Here is a 23,903-nt window from a genome sequence, read left to right on the forward strand (position 1 = left end):
GACACTTATCGCTTGAGGATTTCACCAACCGAACGCTGGCCTGTGCTTCCCGTCATGCCGCTACGATGTGAAATGTTGCTCTTGATTGTCTCCTTTCCAAGCAACATGTGTCACTTCGGTATGAAAGTTGCCTTGGACCGAATGACCCGTGTCGCTTTGGTGTGAAATCCTCGTATCGTTTGTCGCGTGTCGCTTTGGTGTAAAATCTCCTTGAGGAAACGGTGCAGTCAGAGCTTTTGTGCCTACGGTTCGAAAGGCTGCATTGATTTCCGACTGCTCGCTTTCAAGCGACATTTGTGGTTTGTCGCCTCGGTATGAAATATCTCTCAGGATACTATTTATATTCTAATAACATAGAAAAATAAACTGTAATACACAGTCCAAGACCTGACGTCCGGAATCACATTACGATGTTTCTTCTTGTGTTACGCATGCTATTTATTTATTAATTTTATTTTACTTTTCTTTCCAAATTAATGCCATTTCGTGACTGCAAATCACTCCACAAATATAACTGTTTCCATCAATTCACTTACCGCCTTTCTAGAGAAACAAATCTACACAATATATTCCAAAAACTAACTAAGCCGCATTACTTTCATAACAAAATTAGCACCTGCGTCGATCACACTGCTATCTACTTGTCATCAACTCGGGGAACCAGTTTCTTGGGTCGTTTTCCACACTACGTTATTCAAGGCGCTGTAGTATTGCCAAGCAAATTGACCACCACTAATTTAATCGACTTTTCTCTTGCATTGCACATGACTTCAGGGAATGAAATTGAGCTGATTTTGGTGCAGGGGCTGATAGTGTTCAGTTCTTGAACTTTGTATTGTGTAAAATAAACTGAATGAACCTGGTAATGGACAATTTGCCTCTTATCATTTATGTACCAGAGACAGTGTTACATTCATTTCTCTGAGAGTATACATTTTAACTTAGACCAAACAAAACTCCAGCAAAATTACAATAGGAACCCGAGTCCCAAGATGCAGAGATTCAGGCTCATCAATATTCTCTGACGTCATCACAATTAGACCAAAATATTAGAACAAAATCACAATATTATGCTTAGATACTACACATTTCGATACGTTAACTGTTCATTGATTTTGTTTTAAAGTTCACTTTATGCACAGAAAGGCTAATAGGAACTTGACCTGCAGTTTAAAGTGGGATTCTAAACACTATGTTCCTCCACTGGATATCGAACTCGGGACTCTTGATTAAAAGGCGATGATGTAACTGCTACGCCATCGGAAAGGCCCAACACTATTGTTGCAACAACAAGAAAAAGCTAACATGAGATTATATTGCATGCACAACATGCTACGCAGGGTATGTGAAATCCGTCTTCGTCCATTCCTAAATAAAAACTCCAAGCTTGAAGAAATTTTAATATCTGCATTTCTCTCAACGCGCTCAATATTTATGTGTATAATACGAGTACATAACGTCTTGCTAAACCTCACATTTCGCAACACAAGTATCATGTTTTCACAACATTCATTCATCTCCTTACTCCCAAGGTGACACTAGTTTGTTGTGCTCTATGACTAAGGGCGAAGTTAATGCATCATTAGAATGTGGAACATTAAAATGACAGTGTTGCAATATGCAGATATTAAGCACCTTAACAAGGACCATCTCTAAGTATGGATGTTTATTATAGCCAATGTACAATATGAAACTCTATAAAGTGGTTTACTAAGTTACATCAATTTACATTGTAGAGTATATTATTTGCATTACATTTTGTGTTTATATTGTAAAATATGACAAAACATTTTGAACATATGCAAGGAGTTTTTATTTCATGTTATGTATAATCAGTGCCCGAGTATTTAGAGTATTTTTTAAGTAACTCTGATCATAAAGAGGGTTATAACCCCCACTATCCCTCCTGGTTAGTGCTAAATCACCAATCACGTTCCTACTCTGATATCATCATCATCATCTGGACTCATCCTGTTTCCAAGGTATAGGTTGGCCAAAATCATCCTTGTACAGTCACGGACACTGCTGGGTTGTAACAATCCCATTGAAAGGTAATGTATCGTTACAGCCCATAATTGTCCGTGACTGTACCTTATGGAGTATTCTAATTACAAGCAAAGTTCGTTTCTTGTGTCAATTACTCTGTAACAATACTTTAAAATTATTTCTATGTAGCTGTTCATGTAAATACGTGATGATGTAACACATTGGTGCTTACCCATTTCTTCATCCCTTTTGTTGCAGAATGAACTCTTGTTAAAATCCATGCTTTGTTGCCATCACCTCGAGGCCTTCCAGCCATTCTAAGGTCATTTCCATCGGAAGGATTTTTGGCAACCAGACGGGATTGCTGCACCCGTGTATGTAAGTTTGAAACAATGTAACAATTTTACAAGTAGTGATTCGTTCTTATCTTTTCAATTAAGATATTACCAATAACAATGATTTTCACCATTCTGGGTTGTAATGATCAATGAGTTGTGAATATTATTATTAATAAGGTCTATGGTAGTTACTAATTACGTTAATACGTGTTCATTAAATGCATTTAAATGCATCAATTTTGGAATAGAAGCATTTTGTACCTCTGATATCAATTAGTGTCATACCTTCTGTTAAAACTTACCAATGACGTTGTGTCTTACTTTTTACATGCTACATGTACATTCATTCATGAATGATTATAACTAGATCACGAATATGAAAGCGTAAATAGTTCTTAATACATGAGAGAGTTGATGCACATGTGTTTGGACCCTATATTCGTTTTGTGTCACTATTACCATATTTTCCCAACGGTATTTTTAAGGCAAAAAGAAAGAGGACAGAGGGAGGAGGAGAGAGAGAGAGAGAGAGGTATGAACAGAAAAATACGAGCAAGTTCAGTACCACAAACGCACGCAGAGAGAAAGAGAGAGAGAGAGAGTGTGAAGGGCGGAAGCAGCAACAGAAGGAAAAGAGACAGTGATAAGGGAGAAAAATGAAGAGAAGTAGAGAGAGGGTATAAACAGAGAAAACACACATGTATACAGAGAGAAAGAGGGGTGGAAAGAAAAGGGCAGATTGAAAGACACAGGTAGAAACTTTCAAGTGATACAAAGTTAAACAGATTTTGCGAGAATTGTTTCTGAGGGTCCTGTTAACTTCAACTGCCACAACTGACTCGTATTTCTCTGGGTGTTCAGTTGCATGTGCTAAAAGAATCAGGCAGTGAGCGCATAAATAACTAATCCACATTTATACTCAACTTAGTGTAAATTAATATTGTCAAATAAAGCATGACTGACTAAATATTGTCTTGTTTTCAGTAAACAGACTTACTCCTACTTTATAGGATTAATAATTTTATGATTTCAAAAATGACTTAGATACACTTATCTGTTATTAGTATACTGCTGTAAAATTCCTTAAAATACCTTTTTAGTGTGATTAGTAGGGAATGGATTTTAAGGTAAAGCACCTTTCCTAAAATATAGCTGTTTTCTTACCGATCGTTTGAGATATGTATTTTAGGACATGAAATCAAGTAAAATGAACGCACTTTGTTGTACTTTATCGTGAGATTAGCACATTTATTCCCTTTTACCCCCTTTTTGATGCTTCAGCATTAAACATAGAAATAAATTATTTTTCACTCTTCTTGAGCAGCTACATAAAATCCAATAGTCTCATTTTGTAGAGCAGAACGGGACCTATACAATGGTACAATATAATCATTGCAGCCTCAATAGTTCTCAAGATAATGTAGCAAAACCCGCGAGGGAAAACAAAACCTATTCGGAAGAACCACAGTTCTCTATGCATCGTATAAATGCATTTTATCAGAACCTTTCTTGCACCTTTTTCCCTAGTGATTAGAGAGACTTGCCGTAAATTCTCATAACTTTATCAGAAATATCAATGGTTGCACAACAACTTTACACTTATTTTCGGGGGGGGGGGGTTAAAGCCACTAGCGTTAATTTTAGTGGGTGGGTTTTATAGCAAAACTCTACAAATCAATCCATTTTTTCTCTGTACACATCCCATTCATCAATAACCATTACAAAAAAAAAAAATGATCAATGAAAGTGAATCAATTAATTTGAAGATAATAGAAACACCACAATAATAACTCTCATCGCGTTCTGTTAAGACTTCTTTAAACAAAAATGTAACAAGAATGTAAGTACCCATAGATGGCCCCTTCTCCCACCTGTCGGAATAGGAAAAATCACCTTCTCTTTTATATTAGTATCCCTGTTCTATGTTCTTTTCCTTTTCCTTCCTTTCCGTCTGTGTTGTGTTCTCTGTCTCTTTCTCTGTCTTGCCTCATTATTCCTCTTTTCTTTCCCCTCTATCTTGCTTCTTTCTTTCTTTCTCACTCTCTCACTCTCTCTCTCTTTCTCTCTCTCATCCCCTCTCCCTATCTCTCTCTGTGTGTGTGTCGCTCACTTCTTTATCATTTCTCCCCTCTTTTTCTTTCTTCCAAATTTGCTTCATTCTCTCTCTCTCTCTGTCTCTGTGTGTAGTTAACTTATTTTCATTTCTCTTTCCTTTCTTCCCTTTTTTCTCTTTCATTTTTCTCTTTCCTTTTCCTCTTTACTTTCATCCCTTTTCTCTCTTTCATTTTTGTCTTTCCTTTCTCTTTCCTTTTCCTCTTTCCTTTCATCCCTTTTCTCTCTTTCATTTTTCTTTCTTTTCTCTTTCCTTTTCCTCTTTACTTTCATCCCTTTTCTCTCTTTCATTTTTGTCTTTCCCTTTCCCTTTCTCTTTCCTTTTCTCTTTCCTTTCTTCCATTTCCTTTTCTCTCTTTCATTTTCCTCTTTCCTTTTCGTCTTCCCTTTTTCCCTATCTTTTTCGCTGTAATTTTTTTCTCTGTCCTTTTCTCTCTCTCCTTGTTTCCGTTTTCTTTTCTCTCTCACTTTTCTTTCCTTTTTTCTCTCAATCTATGTTTCTTGCATCTTACATTCCTTTTTTTCTAAACACCCTGTAGTATCTTTTGGCTGTTCGGGGTGGCGCTGTTGGTAACGTCGTCATCTTGAAACCAAGGGGTCCCGTGTTTGATACCCTGTGGAGGCGCATAGTGGCTCGGACTCCAGTTTAATCTGTATGACGAGACCGGGATTCGAACCCCGGAACTTCGGTGGAGAGATCTAAACTCGATCATTTGTTTTGTAATAATAAATCATTGTTTGGTTATTGTTGAAACAAAATAACCCCCACAAAGTTTCAGGCAACATCCATGGTTGCCAAATATGCATGTATGTATTTACCTGGATAGTCTTGTAGTAAGCGATAAGTCAGGCCAGGAAAGCAATGAAATTAATTTGTTTCTCTAGCTTAATTCCTTCACACTTTCCGGAATTTTCATTCCCACCTCATTCATCATACCTTTCCGGGCCTGCGTGGTGGCAAATTAGCAGCATTTAGTGGGGAACGACGAACACAGACCCCGTCCATTTTGGAGGATGAGCTCGCTATGGACAAGAATCCAAAACAGGGTGCGAAATCCTGGGGGAGCTGGGGGGAGATTCCCCCCACAAACAAACTTGTCCTAAAAACTCTCCTCCACCAAAAAATTCCGGGAGGAGAGTTTATGTTATAAAAACGAAGTCAAGCAATTATAGTTGTAACTCAATAAGAAATAATAATAAACACATAAAAAGAACGTCGGATGGTGTCTGTCTCTGTGTTTGTAAGTGTTGCAGCAATAATAAAATATGCACAATAGAAGTAAGACAACTATGTAAGGCAAATATAAGTATGAAATCTAATTTATTTATATTAATAAAATTAAAAAAATAAACAAATTTTGTAAAGTTTTGATATTTTAATCAGTTCGTTGGCTAAGCTCTGGGACCTCCTCAGCCTCAAATCAATGGGTACCTGAGAACAACCATGGCGGTCGGAGCGTGGTGCTGATCACATCACCTTCAAAATCACCTTCCTATTCAACAAGCAAGAATGATATTTTATATTTGCATATGCAATCCTAGGGTCAATTATGGAGAATGTGTGGGCTCTTACCCCCACATCCCCTAAATGTGACTTCATGGCCTGGTACTATATGCACAAGAAACGTTACCTTACCAGTTGGTAAAAGATTCAGTTTGGTACTTTTTTAAATATCTTATACATATGAAAGTAACAAATGATTTTTTTTTTATACAGGGTGTCGCAAATCAACTTCAACTACGCTTGGGTTCTGGTAGATATAAAAACCAAGTCACTTTTCCTAGTAAATTTTACCTCGAAAGCGCTTAGTTTCGACGCTATAACCGCTTAAAATCTAGCCTGTATGTATGCAAACCAACACAGCAAACGACCGCTCTGACATAACTTCCAGGGGCTCGCGGCAGGGTTGCCACTAGCGTCACTTGTCAGTCTTATCTGAGCAAAATACGAATGAATAATGATACTTTATGTTGTAAGAAGTATTTACAGTACTTACAAACTTACCAAGGCAAAGGTTTCCAAAAAGTTGCGACTGATATTCAAAAACGCTCATTACAAAAAGTCTCCATCGTGTTTCGAGTGTCATGCAATATGAACAATCCCAAGAGAGGGATATACACACATTTAAATATTTAGTAATTTACTTTTATATGTAACTAAATAATAGATATGTACATCTTGTGTGTAAATGAAGATCTCCCTCCCCTCCACCTTCTTCAATGATTTCATAACCTGATTCAAAAGGGCAAGTTTGAAGAATCTGTGTATATGCACTCTGTCCCAGGGGGCAGGGTTGGTTTTGGTGGGTGGCTTCAAGGGTGGGGTTTTTGCAGCAACCCCACCCTGACGCGGTTTTTTTCGCCCTTTCCGTCCCCTCCCAACAATGAAGAATCGCGACCTACCCCAATAGGGGTGCTCTCTCCACGGACCACGTGATCTGGCACGGGGGGAGTCTGTTGCCGAAATTTCAAGGGAACGAATCAGACGAACCTTTTTTTTTTCGTTCGTGGGTAGGTAGGCAGCTGCTATGATGGCAGATGTATATTGAAGTGCTCGTCAAACGCTCCTATTCTCCATTTTGAATCGGGTTGATGTTACTACCATTGCCGTCCTCGCTGGTATAGTAGTTAGCGTGTCGTTCTACGAACTCGGGGGACATAGGTTCAAATCACGGATATGCCGTAAAGGGACACGATCCAACTATCATTAAAATATTAACTTGTGAAATATATACACTGTTATTCAGTGGCTCCAACTTATATAGGCCCGTAGAGCCATAGAGCCAACCCAATAATTTGTCGTGTTGTTATTATTATTATTATATGCTTGTTATTGTGATTAGTGGTGGATTGCTTACTGAAATCAGTAAATAACAATTTTTTAAAAAAATAGTAAGAATGCATTCTTGGTGTGCATTAATAGGAAGGGAGATTTTTGTGAACTTATAGACTAATTCAAGTGTTGTAACTCACCAATTTTTTTCCCCAAAGTTGGTGCCCCTGCTCCTGTTAACATAAAGTAGAACATTTTGTAATACTGGACAGTTGAAATATGTACCACTCTGTCTGAACAGGACAAATACATAGCAAAATATAATGCAATGTGATTCCCTTTGACCTGGAAATAGAAAGAAAAAATCAGGGACATTATTTATTGCGAGGTTTGGTAACTCAAAACATAATTTACTTTTCCTGCAAACGGATTTCTGTTTTGAGAAATATTTCGTATAAAATTCTTATTATATTTTACCTTAGTTAGTTATTTTCAACGATGTTGAATAAACTTGATTTGTTTGATTTATGTACAAATTTGAAGACATACCGTGTATTTTATTATAAATTATTACAGAGGGGTCTGAAAAGTTATTTAAAAATATCTGAAAAATCTGGTTTTGCAAAATATGTATAATGTTCTAAATATTACTTCTAAAAAGACTAATAATAATTATTGCAAATTTCCATCCTAAATGTTTGATAAACATTGCGTTCATTTAACACACGCTGAATGAATACCAGATAGTAACACTCAAAAGCTTGTATAAAAAGAAGTGAAATTGCTTTGCTAATTTTATACAGACCAGAAGAATGTAATTTTGACAGAATGCAAGAATTTTACTTTTCTGAAGCTAATCAAAATCTTGATAACATAACATACAGTTCTTACAAACTCAGTATCCTCTTTCCTTTATGGGAAATTAAATAGGCTACATGCATTTGAGTGAAGTGTGATCACAAAGTTATAAAACGTACGTGTGTGTGGGTGTGTGTGTGTGTGTGTGTGTGTGTGTGTGTGTGTGTGTGTGTGTGTGTGATTTACTTCAACATCCTATCTGACAAGTCTTTTTAAAACAAACGTGCAAACTTACACATACAACACGTACCCCATTATTTCAGTCACAGAATATCAGCCTATTTGTTCAAATCTGGCTTCGCTTCTTAAAACATTTAGCCATCTTCTATCCTGACACTTTATATATTGAAAATAGAGATTAATTATAATAATACCGACCGTTATGCTGTTGGAAAAGAAAATGCCTACAATATATAAACTCATCAAATATTTGCTGTTCGTCACTTACATAACATCAGGACAACGTATCCATATTCTAATTGGTCGCAAAGCAAAACTCTCGATGTTGAGCTAAATTAGCAGATTTTCAAGTACGTGATAAGCTACTAGGGTAGAAGCAAAAATTTTTTGCGATGATTTCTTGATTCATAAAAAAATTAATCAAACAACATAATTTATATCACGTTAAAGTTGATTTTTTTCCCGTATTGTTAACTTTAGAATGTTTTTAGATCTCCACGTGGTAGGTTTATCAGATCAACTAAGTCTATTTGTAATAGCTCTGGTAACCAGTAGTTGACTCGAAAGGGCGGACATGATACGCAAGTGTGAAGGTATAGTTGCTCTTGAGACTAAGAATAATTCCAGTGTTGGATAATTGGTATTATTACTTCTTGAAATATTGACAGGGGTACAGTGACGTTGCTGAACCCCCCCCCCCCCGGCCCCGCCCTCATTATGGCTGCCACCGGCTGCAGAGTAGTGTAAAGAAACATTCACTGAAAATAAAATAGAATAGAAGGCGAGCTATCGGTAGCTCGCGATTTACAGTTTCGATATCCAGTCTAAATATTTACTAGTTTGCCTCTTAAATAATCTGATTACAATATCGATTTTTTAAGAAGAAAGTTACTTTGATTTAGTTTTTCCCAGTCATAAATCGTGTTTAACAATTCATTCGGGTCATTTTCCATTAAAGAAACATATGCATCTAGTTCCAACAATTTGCATTTCCAATTATGTACTTCATTGCCTCGTTTGTATAAGTGTTACCCGTAAAGAATGGACAAAATTATCTTGTACATTTTATTACATTATAGATGTTCTTTTGTTTTGTTACTTATTGGTGTGGTGGTTTTGTTAATATTATGAATATAATCTTACGTTAAGTGAAATTTGCCGATTTCTTTAATATCAACTAATCATTGCAACAAACTGAAGACAATTTCAAATCTCAGCTTTGACGCTGTTATCTATAGATAGATTTGGAAGCATACAAGCATTGTTATGTGAAGGATATGAAGATTTAAATGTAGTTTAAGTTTTTATCTCTCTTCAAGTCAAGTCTGCTATGAATGTCCGTTATTCGACACAAGCAACCCTTAGTACACGTGCATATATATTTAAATATGCATGTGCGATAAATATTCCATGAAACCCCATTTACTTTGAACTCCGAACAGACGCTACATAAAACACAATGGTGCGTTTTTAAAAGCGTATGAGACCAGGGTTCGAATCCCCCAAAGGCATTAACTCCGGCCGGCTCCCCCTCTTCGACAGAGGGGGGTGACGTATGCCTACCTCATTTAACTCCCCTTCCGAACGTTATGCAAATAAAGAAGCCATTTATCGAAGCGGACAGCGCAGATGCAGGACTTGGGGATGTTAAATTGGATGGCATGGGTTCGAACCCCGAACCGGCCCTGAATTCGCGTATGCGTTCCCTCGTTTGAAAGGTATGCAAATGTCGAAACCTTGTATTGAAGCAGGCTGGGGTGCTGTGTGAATTAAAGCTTGTTCATCCCCTAACAGAGGGAGAGAGAGTTAGTGCAGATTCTCCATCACGAACACGCACACATGATTCCACAGCCATGTATAGCGTGTGTGTCTGAATTCGAGAAACTAGGACAAGAACGAGACTTCAACAAACGAGTAATTTGCCGTGACGAGACGCGGAGATACCTGACTTGTTCTGTCAAATTTTTAGGGGTTTAACTTATCGCACAAGCCTCAACCAACCTCCCAGACCCTCGCTTTTCGACGTCAGCCGAATGCCTTCGTTTGTTGGGTTTAGTTCTCTTCGCCAGGCCCGTAGGCAGAATTTTATTTCGGTGAGCTCATCACTCAGCCGCAATCTAAAAGCGAGGGGTAGAAGTCGCCTGAAAATGAATTTCTCAGTATATTACAATTTATTATACAAGATGTTTAATCCTGGTAAGGCAGTAAAATTAATTACCAATACACACTATTTAATGACATTTGTAGGATTTCGGGTGGGGCATCAGGCCCCCGAGCCCTCATCCTGGCTACGTGCCTGCTCTTAGCATAAATCTATCTTTTTGGAGAAGCCCCGAAAAATTGCAGTGTATTTATGCTGAGCCATGAACCCCAACATGCCTAACCTATAACAACGACGTCATTCCGAGCTTACGTCATAAGGCGAAGGGCGGGGATAATGTTCGTTGAGGCTTGTGCGATAAGGGAGACCCAAAGCAACTGTCAGACCGAAGCGACACGAGTACCTCCAGTCTTTTGAAAAGCATGCACTGCGCATGCGCGATCAACAGATCGAGGCGACACGATACACGCTATTGCAACGGCATGCGATTTGATTTAATTATTTAGCACCGCTTTTCTGTCACTTTTGACTAATCGCGACGATGAGGATTAGTGATGATATGATTAAATTGATGAAGGGACGCTCACAAAGAACACTCATGACCAGGCCGAGATTCCAACCCGGAACCCCTTGCGACGTGCTACGAAATCCTTGGTTAGTGTTTCTCAACCACAGGGCCCCTGGCATCAAATATACCGGGTCGCGAGAGGTTCATTAGATGCAGTGGTTGACAACTATACTAAACATGTCAATATTTGTCAACAAGCCTATGCTTGATTGATTGATTGGTTGTTTTAAGTCCAGTTTATGCACAGTTAGGCTAATCGGGACTGGATCTACAGTTTAAAGTGGGATCGAGACCACTGTGTGCCTCCACCGGATATCGAACCCGGGACCCCTTGATTACAAGGAGACGACGTTATCACTACATCATCGGGGAGGCCCCAACAAACGTAGACATAATCGAATTATTACTATTTATTGGTTGATTTACTTTATTTAAAGTCGATTTTTTTCTATTTTGGCTAATCGCGATGACTATTACTCTTTGTGATTATGTCATAATTTATTTATTAATATTTAATTTCAAGAATATATATTAATTAATGAAGTTTTAAAATAGAATGAGTTATGTGTAATCAACTTTTAGAAAAATTAACTGAACCACAGTCTCACGAGAAGTTGAGATCTACTGGGTTAGAGTCCTGAGTAAGACTGCGTCTATTTCCAATATTAATAACTTATCATCGACGTTGCGATCTATCTTTGGGGAGAGAGGGAGAAAAGTTTGTCTCGAATTCGTTTCATCCCTTAGATCACGTTATACATCATATTGCAATGAGCTGGTAAATGTCAAGTCCTGCTGTCCGTCAAGTTTCAACTTACTCTTCCTAGTGGTTCCAGAGATATCCAAATCGTGAGGAGCATGAAAGATGCATTTTCCAACCTTGCTGGTTAATGAGTTAAAATTCACCCTTCAGGTCACGAAGTCACAAGGTCAACCCGAGCCCCATGTTCTTTTTATAGTGGTGCCTTCAACACGCGGGACACTGCAACACATTCAGTCCTGCTCCCCCCTCCTTTCCCCTCCACTACATTGCGTTTTCGTATCTTGACGACTAGTGCACGTGTTCTTTCGTTGGAAGTGTATCTTCCTTCCATTCATTATGCATTCCGAACCTTGCATAACCAGTATTGGTAGCGTGACTGTACGTCTGTTCCATGGTACAGATTTGATAATGCAATTTACGGTTGTATGAAGTGACCGGGCATAAAACAATTTACCCAGAATGCCCCTGCAGTTTGCTCTCGCTTAAAATGGTTCTGAATGGAGTTCTTTCTGCTAGACGTTGCATTCTCTCCCCCCCCCCTCCTTTCTTTTCCAAACCCTCAGCAGCTTTTCTTTCATCCTTGATCTTCAGGTTTTAAGTACCTCTTTTTTTTCCTCTCTGCCGTCTCGAGGTTCGGATCATGTGATTGCTCGCAGCGACTGTCTTTTTTTATCGTTTGCCTTCTACAGTCCCCCCTCCTCTCCTGCCTTGCCGCCCCTCTATGACGTTTGAGGTGCAACTGAGTGCAACGCTGCTTTGTCGAGGATTTAGACTGTGCTTTTGTGTCTGTGTGTGCGTGCAGGTGAAATAGGAGTGCATTTATTCTTCCAGTGTTTTCGTACTTCCGCGAGTTGGGGCAGGAACATTTTAACGAAGAAGCAACGCTACGTTCTCCTCCCCCCCCCCTTATTTCAGGTGTGTTTTCAAGCAGTGAGTTTTTGTACACGAGTATATGTTACGAGTGATCCCGTAGCTATCGCCACTGTTGTTCGTGTGGGTAGGAGACCCGTGGACGTCGTTATCCTCCCCCTACAACAATTCCTTCTGGTTGTATCAGACGAGTGTTCGGGCACAGCCTTCCACGTTTCCCCGCAAGAGGGCAGTGAAGTCTAAGGCGGTTCTCGCCAAGTGTTCGCCGAAGGAGCGTACTACGAAGCGTCGGGACGCCCGAAACACGTTTCGTCCGGCGCCTGAGACACCGAGTTTCGGTAGGGGTTGCGCATATTTTACGTTTCTTTGCCTGCAAGGATCCCGGCCGCAAAGGCCTACTTCTGTTTTTGCACACCGCACAACGGGTCTTCGTCTTGGGTGCTGCAAGACGCACAAAACGCGTTCGCTCTCTCTCTCTCTCTCTCGCACACACACAACACTCATACAAACGCACACAATACCCTTCCTGCTCAACCCCTAATGTTTCTGTACACCCTCCCTCCCATCCCCTACTCCCTACTCATTCCCCACATCAGCCCATTTATTCAGTAACCCTCCTCCCCTACTTTTTTTCTTTCTTTTCGGCTCGTTCCTTTTTTGTTCTATCTTTCGGGCTATACAGTCGTGAGAAGATCCTAGGGATGTTTGGAAGTATTTATACGTCAATAGTCTGGTGAGTGGACTTGTCTTGGCCATAATTGACCAGTTTTTTTTTAAGGGAGGAGGGCACGTGGTGTACGAGTTTGATCGTGTTTTGTTTCGCATTCTATCGTAACGTGACGTATCCTCCCCCTCCTCCTTTTTTCTGTTTTCGCGTCGCAGCATTCTTTTGTTTCCCCAATCGGAACGCTTTCTTGCCGCTAGACACGCACATGGTCCTCGTAGGGGGAGTTGCTTCACTCTGGCGGTCGGTCGACAGCTTCTACGCCGAGCCTTCCCGCTCGAGTCGACGCGCGGATTTCAAGTGATCGCCCGAGACGTCGGGAGCCGTTTTCTCGGCGCGCTCCTTGCTTGAAAAAGTCGGAGGAACGAGTGAAGTGGTAGGAGTAGACGGTAAGGGAAAGGAGCGGCGTGGGAGGGGAGGAAAGGAGTGAGCGACGACGGCGCGAGGGTGTGTGCAAGCGAGCCGCGCAGAAGAGGGCAGACACGGAAAAGATCGAGGAGAACCCTCACTGGAGGAGTAGAACAACTTTTGAGCAGTCTTTCTCCGGACTGACGTGAACGCGGTGGAGTCTGTACCTGTTTAGCGGCTCCTGTTTGGTTTTGGGCCCCCTTTACAGCGTGTGGAGGATTTTCCTGTTTGGAACCGCGGGGGGGATTCCCTCGACTCTGTACGTGCGACGAGCGTCTTTCCTTCGAGGAAAGGGGGGTGTTAAGATTTTCGTGCTTTCTTTACACCCCGACATTGTCACGCCTTCTGCAACAATACAACCCTCTCGTCGCAACTTTGACCAAAACTACCGAGTGCCAAAAACGACGCTAGTGATACATACCGGTACCGTTGTTGTTACTTCGAATGCAAACACGTTGTGTAAGTGTGTTACTGTCATGCGCTTCTAAACATCTCTCTCTCTCTTCACTCGCATAGATACCCGGTAACTTGTAAAAAAAAAATTGTTTTTGTTCTTGAAATATAGTTTTTTTTTCATGCATCCAACCTTCTTCTTTGTAGGCTTTTTCTCATGCTGAACATCCTTTTTTTTTTCTTCTTGTCTCAGTAGGTGCGGCAAACCCGACTTTGACAGATAAACATAACGTTACAAGTCTTCTCCAGCCAAACGAAACCACACACAGGGGCTGATAGCACTCGACAACAACAGTACCGCATCAACAACCTTAGTACCTGTTCGACACCAAAGAGTACAAATATTTTAAACTTCCAAAATAGGGGAGGAAGTGGAGGAAAAGCTGACGACCCTAAGTCAAAGCAACGACTGTTGCACCGATGTCGTGTGCCTACCAGGAAGGCTACAGGTAGAAGAGGACCACCGAATCCCCAGCCCGGTAGGAGGTGGTGGTGGTGTCCGACCGCCTGCCAACAACTCTCTTCAACATCAGCAACCACCGCCTAGCCACGTGGCTTCTGTTTCCTTGCCGCCCCCCCAGCAAAACCAACTTGGTCACATGACTGAGGTAACGTCCAGGATATTCAAGATGAACCCGGACTTTTGGCAGCCGAGGCCAACTGCCGATCCCAAGATGGCCGAGAAACTAGTCAACGAATTACAGGTAAGTGATGGACAACTTTTTTTTTTCACCACCTCCAAAAAAAAAGTTTTTGTGTGTGCAGTGCCCCCTCTTTTGTTGGTCAGTGTGTTGTTCTTAGGCTCCACCCCTGAGGTACCCTGTGGACATGTGTGTGTGTGCGAGCACGTGTGTGTGTGTGGGGTAAGTGTATCGATGCAGATGTGTGTAATTGTGTGTGCATGTACTCCCATCTGCTGGTTCCAACCGTGTAAAGAAAGAAAAAAGTGGACAAGCTGCCTGTCCGGTTATTGTGTTACCACCATAGACGCTTCACCTTTGGTACAATCCTATCAGAACAGTACAGGAGACCTTGTGCCAGAAATGGACAGATTCCTTATTTTTAAGCGTCGCGACGATTATGCTTTTTTCGCATTTTCTTCCAGCGGTAATTGAAATGGGCGAAGCTTGTTAACGCTCTATCTCGTATTAGTGCAAGAGAACACCGCAGGCTTCAGAAACCGGTCTTTCCCGTCGCGTTAACCCAGTGCAGTGGATTAAGAATCGGGTGTGGAAATCTCTGAAAACCTTGGCGTAAGAATCACTGCATACACGCTGATGCACACACTTCTCTCGTTGGGAAAAAACTTGATAGAGGTGAATTTGCGTGTGACGAGACAAGAAAAAAAAGACGCAGCGGACGAAAAAACGTAATTTTTCTGCGTCGACTCTCTGCGCCTTTTTTTCCCCAACCCAGTGACCGGCGAACGGACTCTGAAATTCTTTTACCTCCCGAAGAACCAACACGTTACTCCCGTATATATAACTACCACCACCTTACTAATGCATGCTTGTTTATCGTGCGTCAGTAACCATTAAGGGTAAAAGTCAAAATTTGCATGCGAAAAAGTGCGTGTGAAAGTGCGACGCGATCGAGGAAAAAAAAAGTCTGCACTGGGCGTGCTTTTTTAAAAAGTCGCGTGTGCGCACACTCTTACCCCTCTCGGAAACCTGTCGTTTTGACGCGGTGTCCGGTAAGGGGATAGCACGGCGTGTTTTTTAAAAGTCGTTCGATAACTTTTTGCTTGTATTCATTGCTGTAAGTTGAGTTTAATTTTCGCCGTGCGTGTTGTGTCGACCCTTTGCCGTCTGTGATGCTTGACAGTTCCCGGCGATGGACCGCGCGTCTTCCGCCAAACAGCGTTGGGTCCCGCCCCTTGCTCGGTCATTTCAATAACAGAGCCACATTAGTCCCAAACATTAGGCTCATTACAATCCACAAATCAAGTCTGCTTTTCCATCCGTTATATCTAATACAACCACACCAATTAAGTAAATTTCCATACAATATAACTGATATATCTATATAGACGAACTGAAGCATTTGTCTATATTTGCATGCTTCCAAATAAGCACTTTCAACTGTCGCCACGGGTTATTGTATGGGAAAATATTTGGACAGTACGTTCCTCGGTGTTACGTGCAAAAATTTCTAAAACTCACTGTTCAAGATATTCCGTACGTATTTCCTAGTTACTCATGTAGAACTATCTGTCCATGCGTTTGTGAACAGTGCTGGGCGCAACATAAAGATTTCACATTTCCATCCACTCTATACAGTGTTCGCTTTTGAACTAGTGCACGGAATATGTAGCAGGTATTAACTTGTGCAGAAATCAAGAAATAACCTCCGAATAGTACTGAACTTCTGTACCGGCATAGTAAAAAGTGCTGACAACACCGCAGGATACCGTATACTTAAAAATAAATCACTCACTTGTGATCCTAAATCTTAATTCGAAGTTGTTTTGCTGAGATAACGCAACTTTTGAGCGAGATATATTGAGCCATTTGAGACGAAAGTCGGTAAGCAAATTTTACTGCAATGTCTACAGAAAAATCTGTCAGCATCTCTCTCGCCACTGTTAAACTAGCAGTAGAATATGTGACGACGAAAACCGAAAAACTCGGTATATAAACACAGGCCATGAATGTAGAATTCCATCAAAGGTTTTTTCATGTACCTCAGTAACATTTAGGCTCTAGGAAATACTGTAGAAGACATCTTAATATGATGTGCTTAATTCTTCTGGTCCCGATAACTTAGATGAATTTTAGCAACTTAGCGAGTGCATACACAATTTTTTGCATATACAAAGTGCCGTTTTGCTCACAAAAGTTAAAAAATTTCTTTGGCTACAAATTAGTAAATATGCGATTACAGCGGACGTAAATCTAAGACTATTTTAACATTGCCATTTGTGTACGAGTTAACTTATTTCTCACTTTACGCACTCCTCTTGTAAAGTAAAGGAGTATTTCTTTTTAAGAGTACCCCACTAAAAAATATAATGTGGAGTGGATTTATATAAAATATGAAAATATAATATTTATATACTCCATATGTACATTAACCAGTTTGCACACGGCATGAAGTTAATGAAGATACATATGTAATATTGTAGCTAAAAGAGAGTAAATAAGCCTGCAGTTGCTAGTTAGTGCTTTGAACCTATTGTGCTCGTTATCCCATGTGCTTCATTGTTCGCCATGTATCATCATCGCGGTTAAGTTAAAGGTAGCAATATACAACGAAGGACCGACGAAAAAACTTGATATTGTTTAGCAGTATACAAATATGGAACACTTTTCATTTTTATAGTAAAAATTTCGTACTTCATTTTCAGCAAATAATTTAAATTCAGCGTCTCGTAAAAATTAATAATTTTATGTTTTCTGTGAAAGTTTCTTAACACTGTAACAACCTGGATTTTATTAGGAAGTAAATATTTTGACAAACCGTGGTGCTGGTGGAACGTCTTATTTACCACTTCGAAGTAAACCGCGAAAGTAAATACTAGTATAATATTTATCCGATAATAATTTAGAGTTTTCTATTTCGCTTTTCTTAACAGACATTAAATTGAAGCAAAATTTCCTGTCCACTATATATTTGCACTACAGATTTCAACCAAATCAACTGTGTCCGGCGAACATTGCTCATTTGCATATATCGTTACCAACGTGCTACTTTCAAGAAAATAAGTGAATGTTTATTCAAGTGTGGGTGATTAATTGTGTGTACACGGTATGTATTGTTGCAAACCGAAATCTTCAGCAATTTTTCATTTCAATGCCAAGAAAAAGATCATCTTCCAATTCCGGTGTTACCCGTGACCAGTATCATTTTTAGTATCGCTTCAGACCAATTGATATTCGTACTCTGTCCTAACCAAACGTAGTGTTCTAATCCAATTTTATGTGTTTTCATGGTTAATATATTTGCGCAGACTTTATTTGTAAGTGGACATCAGGTATTGACCATATATTTACCCACTGTACAGTTTAGGCCATATTGTCCATGCAATAGGTTGCACAGTTTAAGTGCAATATTGTCTAAATACTGGGAAAAGAATAGCAAGGAAAACGCGGGCGGATTGAATATGATCATATTTCACGTGGAGAAAAGTACTGACAGATGAAATTATAATTTTGAGGGAATTTTCTCTCTTGTGTCTTTCGAGTCAATCAAATAAAAATGTTCATATATTCTATACCGAAGAAAATGATCTAAAATTTTGTACGACAATAACGTTCCCGAAAGTAAACGATCCCAGAAACTGTGACAATGGAAAAGTCAAATTAAAAATGATTAATGACTGTAATTCCTAGTTCGTCTATGGACATATAGACGTTATTGTACATTCATTATTTCTTGTATGCAAGTATATGTTTTAGTATTTATTGGTCATGAATCAGAGCGTTATGGCGAGGACAAGCACTATGTAAGTTTGCTTGGCTAAATCGCGAGTTAAATTCGTGGTAAATGACTAAAGCGAGTTACACTGTTGTTAACAATGAAATAAAGTTATTTTTTGGTTTGGATATGAGTATAAAAATTTAGTGGAAGTAATGAGACTGTAAAAACTTCTGTATCATTATGTCTGTATAATTTTGTTTAAAGATATCTGCATACAGTTTTTACAGCAATATCTGAAGCTATGTTATTGTTTGTACTTTTTTATTCGGCTCTGTCAGTTTTCTCGTGAATTTATATACTATTTAAAATACATGACACCGAGAGTAAGCCTCATAAACAGTAAATTTGCATTTAGTATGGATAGATGTTCACTAACAACAAAGTAACTAACCGATAATTTCTTTATATTAGGGTAGGCAGATATAAATTTTTGTTTCGGATTGGGAATGTCAGTGTGTGGTGGGTATTTTTGAAAATTTTATCAGGGTATCCGTACAAGGATATGAAATAATTTTCCAAAATATTTAATTTCCAATCAGCACAGTGTTCGTATACTTATGGCGATTTGTATTACACTACTATATATTACGTGTATATAAGCTATTTTCATTTTACAAAATCTTACGGGTTTGCCTAATAACATCGCGACATACCAAAGTTCTTCTCCAAATACTCAGAGAGCAATTATTACATTTTTCACAGCATAATATGTGCTACATTAACATAAGAACAGTGAATGAAAATTATTTGAAATCAAGTCTCTCTATGACAGAACATAGTGTAATTGTTAATTACATATATCTCAAATGATATTTTCTGTCACTTTTCTAATTATCAATTAAATTTGGGAGAAGAGTTTATTAATTGACAAATTTGCCTTACATCCTAATTATTATGCAATTAAATATAAGTATATTGATATAATAAACCCAAGCCAGAACAAAGGAAATGGTTTTCCTAATATTCGTAGATAGACCTAACATACAGTACGTATATGTGTAGCGAAAAACAATGAACTTGTCAAGTTAGATCATGCGTAATTCTCTAATACAATCATAATTTATTTCCACCTCTTTTTACATTGCCAAACTGCGAAATTTGGAAATGTTAGAATTCATGCATGTATTTCACTTATATACCACTTTGTCAGACATGCAGGAAATACATCAGCTCGATGATTAATTTGCTATTCTGAAATATGGTCTTCAATTTCTGAATTGTTGCATTGCTGTTTTTGCTAATTCATAATTATATTTGTACACAAATAACTACACCGTGTTTGTTACTTTCTAGAATTGTTATTTTGCATTATACGCTTTTTCTCTCTCTCACACACACATTTTTTTTCTTTTTAAAAAAGATCTGCAGTATGAATCATTGCAAACCAATAGATTTGTTCTCAAAATTTGAAACTGTATTACAAATCAGAAACATTTTACAAGGTTGGATTTGAATTTGTGTATTTTTATTTTTATTTGTTTATATTTTCCTCCAAACTTGTCCATTATTTTGATATATAGTTCAATTAGTACTTTACAGGTAGAATATACTAAAAACTAAAACTTCCTGTCGCAACATACTTTAGAAAACCAATGCATGCCAAATACACTATGAGAAATTAAGAAATTAAAAATTTATTTTTTAAATTGGGAATAGGTAGTAAAAATATTGTATATTCTAAAAAAAATTGCCTCTCTACAGGAATCGGAAAACAAAAAGCATGAAAAAATGTATTTCTTTCATTAATGCAAAATTGAATTTCATGCTGTTAATATTTTGTAACGAAATTTAATGATCACATGCAATTATATCTGGCGCAGCATCGTTATTTGAAGGATTTTTTGTAAAAAAGAGAGAGCTTGTTATTTAGCAGTGATTTAAAACAGTTCCGTTTGTTAATTGCTGCAACAATCAATTGAAATCATTCACAGGTGAGTTATGTAATTAATCATTGCAGAATGTTCAGTTTCCATAGGTTCGGTCTTACCTTCGAACACATTTTGGTCAGATTCTTATGCACTTGCTAAAACCAATCCTCTAAATATTATTTTCCATGAGGTTAATGCAGATAGTTTTGAAAGAGTTTTTAACTCAGGTTTAGTGGTAATGATGTTACTTGAAGTAAGATGAAATTTCCATTTTTGTTGGATACCTGAACAGATTTTCTGATTTACGAGAATATGGTAGTAATTTAAAACGTAAACCTCGTCGATAACATAAGCAAGCAGGTTATTGTGCTGTAATCAAAAGTTCTGTGCTCATTACATGTTGAGAACACTAATTTCGGGCTTAGTATAACTGTAAATCTAATAAAGATTAGATAATGAACCTAAATTAGGTTTTTCTAACTTTTACTACATAAATCCGCATGTTAACAAAGAAATAATTTAGAAATATTTTTATTTCAAAATGTTGCTACAACAACTTGTCAGCTATCATGGCATAAATAGTTTCCATGAATATATTGTTTTATTTCTCGTCAATGATTTACTGCAATAGGGCGAACCACTGTGTACTTACTGCATTCCTTCACATAACTATAATCGCATTTTTGTACGCGTTGTGCAAAAATGGAGTGCCATCCAGGAACCGATGTGATATTACAAGAATGAAACTCCACTTGTTGTCATAAAAGTCATATTCTAATTGAACAGCATCTGCACACAAACAATTTTATGCAGTCCTAATTTTTTACTCGCGATTTATCGAAAGATTCGTTACTTAATTATTTAAAAAATGTATGTGGAGTTCAAAATAAAGAACGCAGGCCTTCAGAATACTTTTAACATTACTGATCCTTACCGAATTAAATATTTTTAACACTTCTTGCTTGATTCTATGTAAAGTCTGGTGCGTGTTTCATTACACCAAATTGATTCAGTATAAAAAACGTACTTATTCTATTTTATTACTAACCAAAAGTTATTCATGTACCGAAAATTAGTTCTTTTTGCGATCGAATATATAAAAAGAATTATGAATTAATATCGCTAAAATTATTATGACAGATTGCGAAATTCATATCATCTCCACTCTATTGATCATGCCTTCTTCACTCTTCATCTTGCAGTGTCCATTCTTTATTAACGGAACAAAAGTTGGGAGAACAAAATTAATAACATATTGCCATTAACTTCAGGACCATTTCGTTGCGAAACTAAAAGCACGTCAACGTAATCGCCATAAGCAATGATTGTTCACTAGAGGCTGGCTATATAATTAATATTTATTTCTTATTCCTTCAATAACATCCAGTTATTTTTTAATGATGGCAGAAAATCTTTCGGTATAATCGAAAATTTGTCCAACTACATTAAGTTTGTCGCCAGGTAAAAATGTTCGGAAATTGACCATTCGCCATTTTAGATGCAGTTTACATATAATGACCGCGGTGTTACGCTTCTCATTTATCAACACGCGCCGTTATTAATTAGAACAGGGAGTAAGTGTTAATTAAGTTATAAAATGCAAGCTTGAACAATTTACATAATATAATTGAAAACTTTCACAACATTCACGCGTAAATGAATAGGCTATATGCAAGAAACTAATTTCACAAATTTCTCAATATATTAACTGAAAAACAAATTAGTGATTCTTATGGAACATAATATCAAAAATATTTTTTTCAATATATCTCTCTTATGTATATTAGCGAAATGGTTATCTTTATATTGGAGACAACTTGGTAGTGATTATACTTGTGTAAGTCTTACTATTTGTAATTATACCATATCTGTTAATGTCGGTATCATACTCCCAATTTCTTGTTTAATATTCCTTTTCTGCTTTATATCCTATTTTTTCAAGTAATCCTGCGAAACTATTTAATTATCGTATCTGCTCTATTGCTAGTACTTATTCCTTTAGAGTTTTCAATGTATATTATCATTAATGTTCATATCTTGTTTTTTTTCTGCACTCGTTGTAGTCTTTGTATGTCTACGCTTTTAATTTCTTGTATGTTTTCAAAAATGTAAAACTACGTGCAACGATTTACAGTGTATTTCGTACAAAAGTAAATTACTTAGCAAGTAATGTGTGTCATAACTTTATTTTTAGAAAAATATTCTCCAAGAATAAAAAATTGACCAGTGTGTATCAAAACATAGGCTCGTTACGCCAAGAATTAATTTTGGTTTGAATATTAGTTTTTGACACAGTATGGGTCATAGCATATCCATTTATATCTCTCTACGACGCTATTGGTCCTTGGTTCAAATCACGGCATGGGTGATTTTTCTCTTCATTAATTTCATATCATCACATCCTCATTCTCATCTTCGCCATTAACCAGGAGTGGCAGAGAAACTAAGTAAAATAAACCAAATCAATCAATCATTTATATTTCCAAAACTGCTTTCCATACTTCATTATTAATAATAACGCTAATAATAATATATCGTACATGAAAAGAATAGTTGACCTGTGTTCATAATCTCTTTTGGTTCCAACCGCAAGGGAGTATAACTCCAGATTCTTGAAAATAAGTCGAAACAAGTATTCATGCAGTAAACTGAAAATAAAACAATATATATTTTTGAATTTTTATTGAAAAGAAAATGAAATTTTGTCAATGCGAATTATTTTTTAATTTAAGGAACACCCAGCAGTTGTAATATCTGTATTGAATTGCGTATATTCTTAAATTGTTTTTTTACAAAAAATCCCTCGATAATAATACAAGAAATACAACAAAACAAATGTAATTTGTACCGCGATAAATACTAGAGATATGTTTGTTCTAGTACGTTTATTCGTTCATCACAAACACTTGTATTAAAATGGTATTATTAAAATTGTATTTAAGGAAATAGAGCACCACATTACACGGTTCATAATTGAAAAACAAACAAACCAGTTTCGGGCAGTCAATTGTTTCGATTTTTTTAAAAAAATGGAGAAACGAAAATCATTCTCATTAACCACAAAAGCTATAGTCTAAACAAACATAATAATGATTCAAGTTTCGAATGTGCATCAAAATGCATATTTTTTTTATCACGTCAGCCATGAAATTAATTAATTAATTTACAATTTAGGAGAATTTTAAAAAATAAATTGTGATAAATTGAGGAGAGAAAGCGTACATAACATGACAAAGTGAGGTAACCGTTATTTTGAACTATTTATGAAGTGAAACTTAATTGGAATCGAAGTAATTTGGTCCATTTTATTTCTTATCTCTCCCAACAGTTTAAGCAAACTTTCGATTTGATGCATGGATTGCAAAAACATAAAATGCATGTGACGCATTGGATTTTTCTGCATCGCCATAAATATATACGTACCTGATCTTTTTAATTTTTCCTTAATTCTACCTCTTCACACGTCTGGATATTTATGAGAA

General features: G+C 37.6%; 1 protein-coding gene across 11 annotated transcripts in view; it reads left to right on the top strand.

Moving 5' to 3' along the window:
* The window catches only part of dati (zinc finger protein datilografo), a 688,312-nt gene that overhangs the window by 364,010 nt on the left and 300,399 nt on the right, over window positions 1-23,903 (top strand). For 7 of the 11 annotated variants that reach the window (XM_083135415.1, XM_083135413.1, XM_083135412.1 and 4 more), the window contains exons 4-5: window positions 2,245-2,364; window positions 14,328-14,838. The exons of 1 other annotated variant lie outside the window; for it this stretch is intronic. In XM_083135415.1, coding sequence (XP_082991541.1) covers window positions 14,734-14,838 — 105 coding nt within the window. In that variant the 5' untranslated portion in view covers window positions 2,245-2,364; window positions 14,328-14,733. Of the gene's footprint in view, window positions 1-2,244; window positions 2,365-13,711; window positions 14,141-14,327; window positions 14,839-23,903 lie in introns of those variants that run through there. 3 more of the 11 variants (XM_083135416.1, XM_083135417.1, XM_083135418.1) reach the window with 3 other exon arrangements.

The sequence above is a fragment of the Lepisma saccharinum genome, chromosome 14 (assembly GCF_977018435.1).
Source record: "Lepisma saccharinum chromosome 14, izLepSacc3.1, whole genome shotgun sequence".
Taxonomy (NCBI): Eukaryota; Metazoa; Arthropoda; class Insecta; order Zygentoma; family Lepismatidae; genus Lepisma; species Lepisma saccharinum.